This window comes from Pavona decussata, unplaced genomic scaffold, assembly GCF_977016875.1.
Source record: "Pavona decussata unplaced genomic scaffold, jaPavDecu1.1 SCAFFOLD_107, whole genome shotgun sequence".
NCBI lineage: Eukaryota > Metazoa > Cnidaria > Anthozoa > Scleractinia > Agariciidae > Pavona > Pavona decussata.
In genome coordinates this window covers 731,086-747,164 of record NW_028145521.1, presented here as the reverse complement: position 1 = coordinate 747,164, position 16,079 = coordinate 731,086, and the positions used below count along the sequence as shown (strand labels likewise).

Below are 16,079 nucleotides of genomic sequence, written 5' to 3'. Positions count from 1 at the left end.
AAACTATGATTTCTTAAGGAAGATGCCTATTCATTTAAAGTTATTTTTGCGCGGTTACTGACAATGCGGGAAAAGTAGTTCTTAGCAAGGGCTTTTAAAATCCTAAAAGAAAATCGGGGGTAACCACGCATTATTCAAAGATAATTAAGCTTCAATTTGGGGGAAATGCCATATATTGTTATGTATTTTAACGCTTTTATGAATTATTCTTGCTTAATTATCTCTGAAAATGCGTGCTTACCCCCAATTTTGTTTTTGGACTACAACTGCCCTTGATAAGATCTGCTTTTCCCGCATAGTTATAAACTGCGCAAAAATACCTCTGTTACGAGGCACCGTCCTTAATTGAATCTTTTAAGGTTCAATTTGGAAACAAATACCATAGTTTAACGGCCTTAGCTCAAACGAGTCTCCTGTAGCTCAGTGGTAGAGCATCCGGACTAGTAATCGGAAGGTCTTAGGTTCGACTCCTGATAGGAGCACTCGGAATTTCTTTTTCCGAGTTTGCCTGTGTCATTACTGAATAATACATCATTCTCAATAGCATACATTGATGTCTTTTAAAGCTTTTTACAACTGTTATTTCTTCATTATCTTTAAAAGAGTCGTGTTCGCCTTCATTTTCCTTTTTTACCTCAATAGCCCTTGCAAAAATCTGCTTTTCCCGCAAGTCATAAACCGCGCAAAATTACTTGTATATTTAGGAGGCACTGTCATTAAGTTTTCCTCGTTTGAGCTGTTCCCACCGAGTACATAAAATAATCGAAGAATCTTCCCCACAAAATGGCACGAACGAACAAAGCATTTAACAAATCTATCAATGAAATATTTTTTTATGACGGAGGAAACCCTGTAGTAATAGTAGTAACAATAAAACAATTTGCAAAGAGTAAATTTTAATTTTTGGACTTCAGTTGCAACAAAGCAGTTGTAAAGAGCAATTCAGACCTAAAGAGAACATGACGACCAATACCCTTGACCCAGGGTCGGCCAAATGAAGCGAGGTACGAGGACAACGACTAAAGTACTTGCTTCCGACGAATCAAATTTTCATCATCATCATCGTCATCGTCATCATCCCTACCATCACCATCATCGTCACCGTCATCGTCATCGTCATCGTCATCGTCATCGTCATCATTATCATCCCCACCAACAACATCACCATCATCGTCATCGTCATCGTCATCATCATCATTATCCCCACTAACAACATCATCGTCATCGTCATCGTCATCATCGCCGTCATCGTCATCATCATCATCATCATCATCATTATCGTCATCGTCTTCACAATCAACAGCGTCTTCATCATCAGTTCCTCTTTCTGCTTGTAAACGGGGAGAGGAAACGTCTAAACCTCCTCAAAATGTCGCAAGAAACATGTCTTCCTCTATGAATTTTCCAGCGTACTCTATATACAAGCAATCTGTTTGATTGCGAAAAGTTACTGGCGTCGAGGGATGGATTTTCAGTCAACTCTTGCCTCTCTCTTTATCTTACTTGTAGCTCTCCACAATAGACACCCCAAACAAGTGAAAGTCTCAGTGAATGTTGAAAACTGGAACGTTGACAGAAACTGCTGCTATGACGGACACCAAATCGTGTGGGTGCAGTAAAGATGTCCATCGTCTTCCTTGAAGGCAGGTAGCAGATTTAAACACCTGTTATCTAAAATCCGGTATCTGAAGAAAAACAGGGAACATGTAAATCTGGAATCCAGGGATTCTTGAATTCGAGTTCGATTTTGCCTGACAGTGAGTGTAAACCCCAACACAACATTACAAATTCTCCTCAATTATCTGCACACATTTCTTGAAGTAGTTGTTTAGGCGAAGTTCTTTATGCGTCAAGACAGCTGATCTTTGGGGGCTATACACTTTGCCCGGTATATTTCCTCATGCATTGATTTTGCTCGGAGAAAATTGAGGAGAAGGAGGAGGAGGAGGAGGAGGAGGAGGAGGAGGAGGAGGAGGGAGAAGGAGGAGGACATGGAGGAGGAGGTGGAGGAGGACATGGAGGAGGAGGTGGAGGAGGAGGAGGAGGGAGAAGGAAGAGGAAGAGGAAGAGGAGAAGGAGGAAAAGGAGGGGGAGGTACAATTAAGGACGCGTGACAACCTCGTTTCCAGGGAATTGTTCCAGATAGGACAGGGGTCTCGGGTAAACTATCCAAGAAAGATGGCTTCCTGATCCAACAAATTGAATAGCAAACTTAACAAAAAAAAAGATTTGGAGAAGCAGATCAATTGACGCCTCAAAATTCTTCGTCGACTCTCTGGCATTTTCAAATTATATCGAACACTGGCAGGATCTCCCATGTTCCCGTCTCTTGGAGCGAAAGATAGAAATTTTTGGACGCACTCGACCAAATCAGGACGGGGTCTCTCTCTCGCTCCAGGGGACGGGTCTACAGGAGACCGTAGGAACGAAGTTGGAAGGATGAGACAAATCCTACAAAATGATTGTGAAATTGAACCCATGCGGTGTTTCTCAGACGGTGTTTTACAATTGAGTTCATTTAAGTGCATCGAATGTCGAATGACAGAAGGTTTGCATAATTACGGAACCAGCTAGTCAAATATCTGACAATTACCATTACAAGCTAAAAATAGAAAATAACATTATAGAACATAGGAAAACAAGAAAAACTGGTCAAACCTGCTCAAGCAAGATTTCTGCTGCTGTTAACACGAACTCGTCAACACCCATAGTTTGGGTGCTTCCTCCACTCTTGACTAAGGCCTAAAAAATGTGTAAATAAACTGCACGTCAAATCTTTAATTCTCTTAACCGCTTCACAGTTTGCAAAGTACACAGGTTGCGAGAATAAAATGGGTCTGACAAACTAAGAATCTGATACACTTCTGAGGAGGGCTAAAAACGAATACCGTTGAATAATAATAATTAATGAAATTTATATTGCGCAATTATCAATGTGAAATTTTCAATTGTGCATAGCAATGATAAAAAGCTAAAAATAAAGATTAGAATTGACTAGCTATAGAAAAATGTAGACATAAAATGTATATAAAAATAAAACGTAGATTTAAAAAGCTTTCGCAAATAAATAAAAAGGCCTCTTGATTGCTTTCTTCAAATTTTGCACATATGTGATGTTCCTTAATGTACATGGAAGATCGTTCCATAATTTAGGGGCGGCCACCTGAAAAGAACGATCCCCGAGCGTGGCGAGTGATTTACACGAGCTATAATTAAGGCGTAAACCATTGTTGGAACGTAGGTTATGTCTTCCAGTAGTGTCTCTAACAGAAATAAGTTCACTTATGTAGGCTGGAGCAAGACCATGTATGACTTCAAAATAGTTAACAAAACTTGTTTATTCACTCAGGTTTATAAACGGGGGGGGGGGGGGGGGTAGGGGGGTTATAACCGGTACAAAGAAAACGTTTCGAAATGATCTGGTGAGAAAAACGTTGAGACTAACATTAAACTGTATCAGAATACCTTTTCCATTTACCGATCTATAAGTTCGCTCTTAAACATCAAAAAAGCTGCTCTGTTCGCCGCTAGGAATGATCGAATATATACCTTATTGGTTTTCGATTGGATAGCAATATTATTGTCACGCACTGTTATTGTAATATAGGTATATACATCTCTAATTTTCTATTTAAACTTGTTGTTAAGTTGTACATAAAAATAGGACGGAGGCATGAGACCACGATCCGGAGCAAACATCTCTCATACTAAACGTTGGAGTCAACTCCTTTCCCGAGTAGATTTATCTTTAGAACGGGTCTCAAGGAACCTCGCAGTTCAATGGACTATTTTTCCGTGGGATTTTCTAGACTCGTACGCTATGATCGAACTAACTACCAAAGGGGGGAGGTGGAGGGGCTAGTCAGGGTGCATTGTGGTTTCAACATTATAATAGTATTCCGTTCAAAGTTAAACATGATAAAACGTACCGAAAGTTTTGAATTTTACTGAAACGGAAAAGAGGATGTGATTTTTCTTTGTAATTTGGCGTTTTTCGTATGACCCTGAGAAATGTTTCTTTGAACATCGGGCTACCTGACCCGTTCATTTAGGTTGCCCCCCTCCCCACCGTAGAAACCATTACTTTGCATGATCCCACCCCTCCCCCCTTACATATGACAGGCCTCACCTCCGCCATAACTTTATTGAGTCTTTGTGAACTTAACATGGAACCGACTTGAATAACACTACAAGGAAATTCAACGGAGCAAGTTACATTGTACAAACACATTCCTAACGTTTCCCATAACTTTCCCTAATCTTTTCTTTCCCATCTCTTCTGGCAATCCTTTTTCCTAAGCCATTAATTCTCCTTGTTTTCCCCAACCTTGCCCTAAGGGTCTTCGCAGTACTTAAGTTGGCGCACGGGGAAGAACACCCTAGGACACAACGCAAATTAATGCACCAATCATGGACTATTTTGTCACGTGACACATGTTATTCGCTACCTATTTTTCAGGATCAAATATGGCTGCCAGATGGACACCACATTAAATCCTTGTAAAATTGTAGAAGAGGAACGTCAAGTATGTGTCACGTGACAAAAACTCCAAGATCTGTGAATCATTTTGCTTCATCTCCCAGGGTCTTTTCATCGTCCACCATTTTGAATATTGCAGAGACCCTGGGCACGAGGTTGTGTTTTCCCTTCCTTCAACTCTCTGTTTCCTTCACCATGCTGTTCCACTCTCCTATTCGTCTTTTTCGTTTTCCCTCTCACTTTATTTCCGGCAAGATTTCATCACTGGGAGATAGGGAGAGAATTGTCGGTCTCCTTTTCCCTGTACATCAGGTGCAGCGGTGTATCCAAGGAAGTGCTTCAGGGTCCCCCCACCCCCACCCCCTTATGTTTTAGCCCAAAACCGAGAAGGCTATGTCCGAGGCGCCAAGAAATTCCGTTTCATTTCCTTTCTTTCTCTTTGCAAATCCCCTTTCCAGCAACTACGAAGAGACTGGCGAGAGTGAGGAATTTTAGGATCGTTTGGGTAGACAGATGGAGTAAGTGCATTTTGTGGCACAGATGTACAGATAATACTCTTTAGTTTTGGGTGAAAACTGTTCAAAGGACCCTAGTCAGCCTCCGCCATTTTCAATGCCATCGAAATTATTGATATTGCTAGTGAAGTGAAATCTTATTGCTTTACTGTAAGTTGTATTCCTGAAAGTATAATTCATCATCTTTAGTAGTTTCACAGGAATTTCGTTCATTTCTACCTAGTCCGAATAAAATATAATAGCCAAACTCTCGCATATAAACAAAAACAAAGGTGTGGCTGACTAGAGCCCTTTAAGGACGGTGCCTACTATTGTCACTGCGCATACGTTCTGCCCATCTCGAGATACTTGGGTTTCTTATGGGTGGTGCCTACTATAAATACAGGAATATTTTTGCGCGGGTTAAAACTATGCGGGGAAAGCAGAACTCAGCAAGTGGTTTTGGTATCCAAAAAGAAAATTGGGGGTAACCATGCATTTTTCAGAGATAATACAGCTTCAATTTGGAAAAGAAACGCCATAAATTGCTTGTTTTTAACAGCTTTTTAGAATAATTGTTACTTAGTTATCTCTAAAAAATGTGTGGTTACCCCCAATTTTCTTTTTGGATTCCAATAGCCCTTGCTAAGATGTGCTTTCCCCGTATAGTCATAAACCGCGCAAACCTGAAGATACTTCGGTATTAGTAGGCACCAATAGTTCTTATTGTTATTCACCGGTGCGATCTACCCAAACGATCCCACAGTCCCTTACTCGTTCCAGTCTTCTCACAGTTTCTGGAGAGCGGGAATTAGACCCAGAGCGTGTAAACACTACAATTGTTTAATTTAAGATTGAATATTGAAGCTAATCACAAAAAAAAATCCCTTGCAGCTTCAGGCCACTTTTTCTATGTTTTTAAAGTCCCCTTCCACCCACGATCCCCAATGTTTCAAACCACTAGAGGTATCAATACAAAGGTGTAGCTTGTACCTGATTGGGTCGTCTGTAGTCTTGACCGTTGCCTGCTTTAACTCACTTAATATCACTTCACAGAGATGTTTATCAGCTTTTCCTGTAACCACAGTAATTACAGTTACAAGAAAAACTAAGGGAGGATAGTGAAATGGTCTTCATTGGGGGCTGAATATAGTAGAAGTGGTTAACTGTGATCAGCATCAAATTTTTCCTTGTATTATCAATGCTTGTTCAACCTGTGAGGTCATGTGAATTAAGATTATGATCCAAGGTGAATTTTCTTGATATTTCAATAACTTCTCTCCAGTACTTTTATAAGAAACGTATGGGGACAAGATAGGAGAATTTGCTCTTTGATATTAGGGGTCAAAGTAAATGAAAAAAGAGTTGATGGAACATGTCTGACAGTGATAATACACTCACCTCTGTCAGTCAAGTCTAGTTCACCGTAAAGTGACTCAGCTTGCTTAAGGAAATCTGAAAAAACAAAATCATTTTTGGGTCACATAGTTATATAGCCGAAGAATCATTTTTTCCTTTGTTGCCTTGCTACATTCAACCAAACTGATGAAAAGAGAAATGATGAAACTTTAATTACAACTGAAACTTTTCAGATGTGACACGTCAGCCAAGCTGCTCACCATGAAAGGGAAGTATCACCCAAATTTCTTGTAATTTTACTACACTTTGCCAAGAGTCACAATTTAAGATGATAGCCAACGGACTCAATGAAAACAAACCATCTGTGAGGAAACCAGACAACTGAGCAAACCAAACAGACTTTCAATACAGCAGAACGCCAGGGAGGAACAAGAGAATGCTGGGGAACAGGAGAACGCTGGGACCCCTCATCCATCCCCTCCCCTCCCCCTCCCCCCTCATCAAATCTACAAAGCTCCACCTTCTTAAGGCCTATTAAAAACTACATATTATTGGGAGAATTTAAAATAACTTTTATATTATCTACAGCTGCTTGATTCAATGTTTACCCTGATAGACAAATGTTGAGAGCACTCCAAGTCTAAACACAGGAAACCGAACAACTTCATGGCTAAAACACAGAATCCTTTTTTGAAGAGGTTCCACTTCTGCGCCACTTAAGTCCCTAAAATAGAAACCACAGGCTGTGATTAATGACTGAGTTCTCATTACCTTCCAAGCAAATTTAAGGGAGTCATGATATAAGGCATTCTGTCTCCCTTCAATATGTACACCCAACAAGAGAAAGCAAGGGTACGAAACATTTATTTTAATTATTTATTTATTTTTCAAAAACCAACAATGTTACAAAAAGATCAGCAAGAACCAACTACATGGCCACAACTAACACTAATTACAAAAAGTTGACGCCTACAGCTATTACCTTGGCTATTACAAAAGACTTACAAACAATAAATTACTGGGCCTTAATTAGTACAAGACAGAGAGATGCTTACAAACAAAGAAAAAATACAATACAGAAAGGAAGCATGAAATGCCATTATCATAAGCTAAGCAGTTTTTTACAGTCGTATTCTTAACACAGTTCAATGGCAGGGTGAAAAAAAACATTTCAATCAAGCAGATCTTGGCAAAGGCCGTTGGAATCCAACAAGAAAATTTGGGGTTCAAGGCATTTTTCAGAGATAATCAAGCAACAACAGTTCTAAGAAGCTTTACAATATAGAACAATGTCCATGTACAGTGTAGGCATTTTCTGTCCAAGCTGAAGCACAATTATCTCTGGAAAATGCATGGTTACTCCTAATTTTAATTGTGAATTCTAACAACTCTTGGTAAGATCTGCTTTCCCTGCATAGTTATACATGTAAACTGCACAAAAACTACTTTTGTATTAGTAGGCAGTCAATCCTTGATGAAACCCATGTTGCTCAGACTATCTTGAGAACACACAAAACATATGTGAAGTAATAAAAGGACTTCTTTTCCTCAAGAGAATAATTATGATCAGAGCAGTTTCCAATTGAGTGTGTAAAACCACAACCAAAGTAATCACTCCGGCCAATGGCAACAAATGTAAACACTGCACAATCAGCCAATCAGAATTCAAAGCAAATGCATGTAACTGAAGCCACGCGCGGGAAAACGCTTGTGGTAAAAACAAGAAAGTGGTGTGAGTTTTGTCAACCAATCACAAAGTGAGTAATGCAAAATCAAAGCAAATGCGAAATTATGTTCAACACTCAATTGCAAACTGCTCTATTTAACAGGAATAATACCAACTAATTAAGTTACCTGGATAACATAGTCAGTAGATCATTGTATATCTTTCCAGTAAGTCCTTGTAAGCCACTGCTATCTGCCAGAATAAACCAGTTAGGAACAGCACTTACTAATCGTTCCCAAGCACATTGTCTGAATAGCCACAGCTCTGTGCGATTCATTATGTCATGCGTTCACACCATCACACTATTTGTCACAAATCTCTAACAATAGGAACCATTCCATTTCACTCCTAGAATTTCAATGTTAATACTCAATTTGCTTTCTTTATTTATTTTTTCTTATTAACAACTCAACATTTTTTTAAGAAAAAAGCAGGCATTTTTCCCCCCAAAAAATGGTTTCCAAAAATTTTAGCCAAGTTTTATTCTCAAAATCGGTTAATGTACATGCAGACAAACTCTTAAAAACCTAGAAAATAATTTTTGTGGCCTATACACTTTAATGATTTTAGTTGGCAGGGAAGATAATGGTTCATGGGGACATGCTTCATTAAGGCCTGACAAAACTAGGAAACATTGTTTCTTAATATGTTTTCGTGGTGGCTAAATTAGGGGGAACAAACAAAATGTTTTGCTTCCCCGGTGGCTAAACGAGGAACCATAATGTTTCAGAAAACAGAGGGTCATGCATTGGCATAATAATAAACTGACTTAGTTGCTAGGAAACATTTTTAATGAGCAGCACTGAAAACTAGTCAACATTGCTTTCATTGTGGCTAACCCTGGTGAAAATCTTTCAAGGATCTTTAAGGATCCTTAAAGATCTGCATGAGGATCTTTATGAGGATCTTAATAAAGATCTTCAAGGATCTTTGAAAAGATCCTCAAGGATCCTTCATTTTCTTGCCAAGATCCTCAAGGATCTTTAAGGATCCTCTAAGGATCTTCAAAGATCCTCAAGGATCTTTAAGGATCCTCTAAGGATCTTCAAAGATCCATAAAGATCTTTCAAAGATCCTCAAGAATCTTTAAGGATCCTCCCAAGATCTCTCAAAGATCCTCAAGAACCTTTAAGGATCCTCCCAAGATCTTGCAAAGATCCTCAAGGATCTTTAAGGATCCTCCCAAGATCTTGCAAAGATCCTCAAGGATCTTCGAGGATCCTCCCAAGATCTTTCAAAGATCTTCAAGAATCTTTGAAGATCCTTAGAGGATCCTTAAAGATCCTTGAGGATCTTGGCAAGAAAATAAAGGATCCTTGAGGATCTTTTCAAAGATCCTTGAAGATCTTTATTAAGATCCTCATGCAGATCCTCCCAAGATCTTGCAAAGATCCTCCTAAGATCTTACAAAGATCCTCATTAAGTATCCTTCAATAATCTTATCAAGATTCTTAATAAGAAATAAGAATTTTACAAGAACCTTACAAGATCTTGTCAAAAGATTTGTATATCTTGTACGATTAAAAGATTCTTATTCTTATTCAGCTCTTACAAGATCTCACAAGATTCTTACAAAAATCTTACAAGATCTTATAAGATTCCTACCAAAATCTTAAAAGATTTTAATATAAGATTCTTACCAAGATCTTGCAAGGTCTTATAAGTTTCTTACCAAGATCTTGAAATTGTCACGATCTTACCAAAAAGGGCCGATATTTGATTTTGTTTTCCAAGCAAGCTGCAAAATAGGGAAAAACCTGGAGTGTATACTTCTTTTTTTTTTGGATTGCCCTGACATTTCTGGCAATGACCTACAATGGTTTATTCAAATAACCTAGAATCATGTGTTCCTGAGAGTTTGATCACAGCTTGCTTGAAATACACTGTACCAAGAAGCTGACTTGAGGTGGATATGCTCCTAGCACTTCAATTCAAAGGCTGAGGCATTGTCAAACCAACAAGAAAAATTAGAAGTGTGATAACCTTTTATTGCTAAATCTTGGCTATTCATGTGAAATAAATTGATCACAACAATCTTCAAAAGTTAGCATGGAAACTTTCATCTACAATGCCATACATGGCTTTTTTACAAGGCATAAAATTGTATTCAAGTTCTTGTGATGCATTCTCACAAGATCAACGGCACTATAATTATAATATTGTAATCCGCAAAAGAGTGACAGAAACAAACCTTTACCAACAAATGTTCTCTAGACTAGGATAAAGATCTACACGTAACTTTTTCTTCCATTTGCATCAATTAATGAAGCACTAATAATAATCTATTTGACTTAATTAACCTGGCAGCTTTAAAGCCTTTCTAAACAATCCTGACACTTATTATTTGCCAGTATTATTTTTCCAAGAAAAAAGCAACCTAACAGAGTGTACATATGAATAAGAGCTTGGTTTCCAGTGGTACAATAATGTTCTTTAGTGTTAGCGTAAAATAAACAAATAAATAAAAATAAAAAAAATAAACATAAAAAAACATAACAACCAAAAAAAACCCCAACAATTTCTGTTCCATGTTAAAGGCAAGAAAACATGAAAGCTTGAAATTATCCTGTATGGCCCCTGTGGAGAAAAAAAGAAAAATAATTAAAACCAAAAAAACTAAACAAAAACAAAAAACAAGATATAATTTTTTTAAAGCTATTTTCCTTGCTAAAAAAAGCTACCAATTAGAACAATAATTGTTTATTAACTAAGGTTAAGTGTATGCCCCCATTGGTCAAGTCACCATCTACTATTTCCCTCTGAGAAAATGCTGACAAGAGCTTACTATTGCGTCAAAATGTTGAAACACTGTTTGTTAGAAGTGTCTCCCTCCCTCCTCCTCCTAAGTAAAGTACAATGAAAGCAACGACGACGTGCACGCCAATTTGCTCAAAAAACATTGACCCAGAGGAAAGGGGAGCAGCGTTTCAACAGCTATTGAGAGTTGTTGTAGACTTTCCACTCAGGCCAGTGGGCCAGTAATTTATACTGTTTGGGAGCAGAGTCTTTCAACTTTTCAGCGAAAAGAATGGCACCAATATACAAGAGATACTCAGTGAAGCAACTAAAAACAATGTACATGTAGCTGGGTTAAGCCACAACCCATTGAAGAGCAGGATTACATCATCATTGTGTTAACTGAAAATTAAGATCACTGTCTCTTAAACAGCTTTAAAGTGACACATGAATGCCACTTTTCAGTTTATTTTGTGAGAGTTTCTCTAAGCCAATTTTGCCCATTTACATTTCTTTTATGCTTACAAACTCCAGAGTGTAGGCTGAACCATTTACAATGTGTTAAATATTACCATTCTTAATGCAGCTTTGACAAGTTCATAAAAGCCTATTATAAGAAAAAATGATTGCATTGATCAAAAGGATTGTTACTTAGTGTTCCCTTCATATTGTTTGCTGTTATTATGAAATCAAGTACTGATCAAATAGTGCCATTATGCAAGTTACAAACTTTTATTTAGTATTATTGTTGCCGTGTAGAAGTAGCAGAAGTCACGATTCACAACAAAATTAAATCATTTAAAATAGACTCCAACGGTCATAATTATAAGTGACTATTGAGCAGGATTTGGTGACTTGACTCTGAAGCTGCAGTCTTGAGTCTCAACCTTGACAACAAAATGGAGACAGGGGTTGAAAATCTACCGTAAAACAGAAAAATTGAGCACGTTAAATCAGTTCGTCTGAGTGATCACAGTGACCACTAGGTTGCCATTAACTTCTTAGACAACGTTGCAGTGAGCTTCTCACCCATAGCAATCTTGTTTAATAGTTCCTGATCTAAGTAAATGAGTCATACACTTCATACACGAAGATCAAAAACTGATCTTCACGCCAAATCAAGATCGATCACTTAAGTCTTCAGCTTATACCAACTCTGTCATGATATTAACCTGGCTACAAATTACTCCGTAAAAACGTTTGCAAACGCTTCATACAAAAACTAAATAGGGAATGACCACCTCAACAATCTTCAAGAAGTACATATGCATGCATGTTGTGTGTAATTCGAATGGACACATTTTCATGCAGTCTTTCTCAAAATAATTGGTGTCGAAACTTACCTCTTTCTAAAAAGTGGTTGTCCACAGTTTGCTACTTGAAGCCATCATTTTTTTTAGCTTAACAGAGGCAAAATCCAGAGGAAATGTGTGCTGTATACTTGAATCCCGCCTAAAATCTAACTTGAAACGGTCTTTCTCCGAGCCTGCAGTGGCATAACTGCTGGCCAAAATGGTGCCCAGTCTTCCCAGACTGAATGAAATCCAAGATGGCTGCCGGTGTTGCTGTGATTCCACGTTTTTCCACGTTTTCTTGCTCATTTTAAAAGCGAGCATTGTGCATGAAAGTCGAAGGAATTATTATTCAAAGCATTTTTGTTCTCTTTGGCATTAAATGGAGTTGAGATTCATCAAAGAAGGTTTGTAAGTAATAGTGTTTTCAATTCGCAAGTGAGTAGTTTCAGTGTAGGACCGTGCATTTAGTTTTTTTTATGCAAATACAGTCTGTAAACTGCAAACTGTAAGTCTTAACAGTCATATCTCTTATATTAAGCCTTTGTTTAGAAACACACATGTGTACATAGCATGTATCAACTTAGAACACTAAAGAAAACAGTATTGAGATGTACAAGATGTCACAACAAACAACTAAATTTTATTGTTAATAACAATACAAGTAAAGAGATAATCACAGTCAGTGTGAGAGTATTGCTGGCATGTTTATTTATTCTTAGATCCTGTCAAGATTCTTGTAAGATATTATGATATCTTAATAAAGAATTGAACCAAAGAAGAAATTTTTGTTTTTGTTTTTCAAGATCTTCATAAGAACATAAGAACTGTTTTATAGAACTGTTATTTCTTAATTTATGCTAAGATCTTACCAAGATAATTGTAAGGTGATAAGATCTTAATCAGAATGGTTGTAAGATCATGATACAAATTTTGATTAAGATCTTATTAAGAAAACATATTTAAGAAATAGGCAAGACCTTATCAAAATCTGTTTAAGATCTTATTTTTAATTTACTTGAAAAAATTTTCTTTTTTTATAGAAAAGTAATTATTTTCCTATGGATGCCATGCATCTTTGTCATGTTAATCCTGTGTTAAAGCACTACCAACATGATTAAATTAACATGTGTTCCATGGGAAGGGTAACTGTAATAATTGATGAAATTGGTACTTAATCAGTCAGGGCTGTCATTAAGGGCCCTATCCCATAACACCTATTAGGCCTGGATTCCCTTGAAAGAACCTTGATGTTACAGCTGATCTTGATGGTTGAAGGGTCATTTTACTCAGAAATTAACAAGATTGTTACGGGTGAGAAGCTTAATGCCACATGCTAACAACTTAATGACAGCCCTGATCAGTGGCTTTATAGTATTTTCAACCAAAAATGGAATGATTTAGATTCAATATACATGTACCATGTGTTGGTAACAGATTAATCTTTCCAGACTGTGTGGAACTCAAGGTTAACTTTAAAACTCTTCACAGGTTACCTTTGGGTTAACATCTGAAATCTTAATTTGGTAGCTTTCATGTCAGTACCAAGTGTGCTCAATGCAATTAAAAAAAAAAAACACAATGAGACAATTTCATTGGTTAGGGAATTGATGGGCTTATTAATTAAGAGTGATTGTGCAATTTACATGTATGTCAGACCACCAGTGAAACAGTCATGTAACTCTGAAATGCACTATGAGATTCTTATGTAGGATTTGTATCAATATTCATACCAGCTCTTTATGAAATTGAATATGACTTCTTTTATCAGTTTTCAATTCATCTTTGTCTCCTTCATTAACTACACTCAGTTCTGTAGTTAATCTTCAGCTTATTAATATAATTTGATCAATCAGCTGACTAAAAGCTCGACTTGTAAAGTGCAATCATCTTAATGTATACCATCTCATTGACTTTTGTGTTCGGTTTTTGCAAGTTTTGTCTTTTGCACGGTAACATGGTGTTAAATAAATATTATTATTATTGAGCCCTTAACAATGTGTTACTATTTTTTTGGCTGAGACTTGCTGCTGTTTCAAATACTTACAGGGATCTATTTATAATAAGATCTTTAACCAACATCCAATTTAAAAATTATTGAGGGTCCTGGTAGCAAGTCTCAGCCGAAAAAAAAAACATCCAGTTTAAAAATTATTGAGGATCCTGGTGGATCATGGGAAAGATCTTTAAAAGATGCTTTAAAGATTCTTCAAAGATCCTCATTAAATTCTTGAGGATCCTGAAAAAATAATGGCAACAATCCTTTAAGATTTTTTAAAGATCCTCGTTAAATCTTTGAGGATCCTAGCAAAGATCTTTCTAAGATTCTTCAAAGATCCTCATTAAATCCTTGAGGATCCTGGCAAAGATCTTTGCAAGATCTTCACAAGGATCTTTTCAAGATTCTTCAAAGATCCTCATTAAATCCTCAAGGATCCTGGCAAAGATCTTTGCAAGATCTTCACAAGGATCTTTTTAAGATTCTTCAAAGATCCTTATTAAATCCTCAAGGATCCTGGCAAAGATCCTTGCAAGATCTTTACAAGGATCTTTTAAGGATTCTTTAAAGATCTTCATTTAATCCTTGAGGATCTTCAAGGATCCTTGCAAAGATCTTTGCAGGAATCTTTACAAGGATCTTTGTAAGATCCTTGCAAGATCCTTGTCAATTCCCTGAGGATCTTTGTAGACATTGTTCAAGATCTTGCAGATACAGGATCTTTAAAGATCTTTGGAGGATCCTCAAAGATCCTGTGAGGATCCTTTGAGGATCTTTATCTTTGAGGATCTTTAGCAGGTCTTTGAAGATCTTCAAAGATCCTTGAGGATCCTGTGAGGTTTTTCACCAGGGAAACTGGGAAACACATGTTTCGGAAGCAGAATTTGTGTTTGGGTAGCAAAAATGTTTTTGACCTGAGGCAAAAAATTTTCTTGTTTCAGAGAGGCAAAGTTTGTTTCCGCAACATATGTTTCCCGTGCGGCTAAAATGGGAAACAATTTTTACCGAGCCGCCACAGTGTTTCTGCAACAATGCTTCCTAGTTTAGCCATGGCCTTTACAAGTACAGTTGCAGAGGAGAAAAATGCAACATAATAATTAATTTATTGACAATAAAAGATCAAAACTGACACACTAATTAATATAACAAAGTTTTTTTTTTTCACTTACTTTTCTGTTGGTGAAGGATGTTGTACGCCATGGCAAGGTTGTTTTGAAAAGAAGGCTGTGAATGGTGGACCAAAAGCAGTTTTTGGTGTGCTCTCATTAAGGCTGTCGTGGTGTTTACTTGATTGTCAAAACTGAAAGGGGTTGCAGTGAAAATTAGTTAAACGTTTTTATAGTGGAGGACGTACAGTACCGTGCAAATGTAAGTTGACAGTCCCTCGAAACTCGAACTTCGCGACTCGATCCTCGATCCTCTTCCGTCTGGACGAACTATATTTCGTTGTGCGTCAGTTCAAGACGAGCAAGAGAAGATAGTTCGTCCTTAAAGCGTCTTGCGCCCGTCTTTATACTAGAGACGCATACATGTAACAGGCGAACAACAAATGTTTGCCCAAGTCCGTCCAGACGGGTAATTCGTCCTCTAGTATAAGAACGGCCAGTGTTACTTACAATTCTGCCAGAAAAGTGATTGGATCTTCAGGTCTGTTCTCGATGACAAGAGTTACAGCATCTTTTATTTCACTGGTGACACCACTCCGAGCTGGAGAATAATAAAAATTGTTCAATTTTTTGCTAGTAAAAGTGGTGTTCCCGTGTTAGTGGTTTAAATTGATCATGTTAGTGAACGAGGTGGCAAACCGCATTAATTTTACTATAGAGGAGTATATAACAATGGTACACTTACATAAAAAGTCGAGAGGGCTCTCTGTCTTTTCAGGTTTCAGCTCATCTAACAAGTTTGTTTTGGAGAACTTCTTTTCCGCCATTTTGTTTAAAATTCCCGAGAAAGACTGGCTACAAGTCACACACTGTGTCGCCTACATGAC

The 16,079-nt window shown here is 37.5% G+C and overlaps 1 protein-coding gene and 1 long non-coding RNA gene across 2 annotated transcripts; both read right to left on the bottom strand.

Annotated features, from left to right (window-relative positions):
• Positions 1–1,316: 1,316 nt before the first annotated feature.
• Positions 1,317–16,029, bottom strand: LOC146471011 (tubulin polyglutamylase complex subunit 1-like). The gene is made up of 10 exons (XM_085121339.1): positions 15,938–16,029; positions 15,703–15,793; positions 15,256–15,386; positions 8,188–8,251; positions 6,942–7,057; positions 6,376–6,429; positions 5,968–6,049; positions 4,130–4,187; positions 2,659–2,742; positions 1,317–1,685 (listed from the first exon to the last, which is right to left on the bottom strand). The coding sequence occupies exons 1-10, from the start codon at positions 16,017–16,019 to the stop codon at positions 1,668–1,670; spliced, it is 780 nt and encodes a 259-aa protein (XP_084977465.1). The 5' UTR covers positions 16,020–16,029; the 3' UTR covers positions 1,317–1,667.
• Positions 10,027–12,490, bottom strand: LOC146471012 (uncharacterized). The gene is made up of 2 exons (XR_014866891.1): positions 12,139–12,490; positions 10,027–11,715 (listed from the first exon to the last, which is right to left on the bottom strand). It is a non-coding gene; the product is annotated as an uncharacterized LOC146471012 (long non-coding RNA).
• Positions 16,030–16,079: the final 50 nt, after the last annotated feature.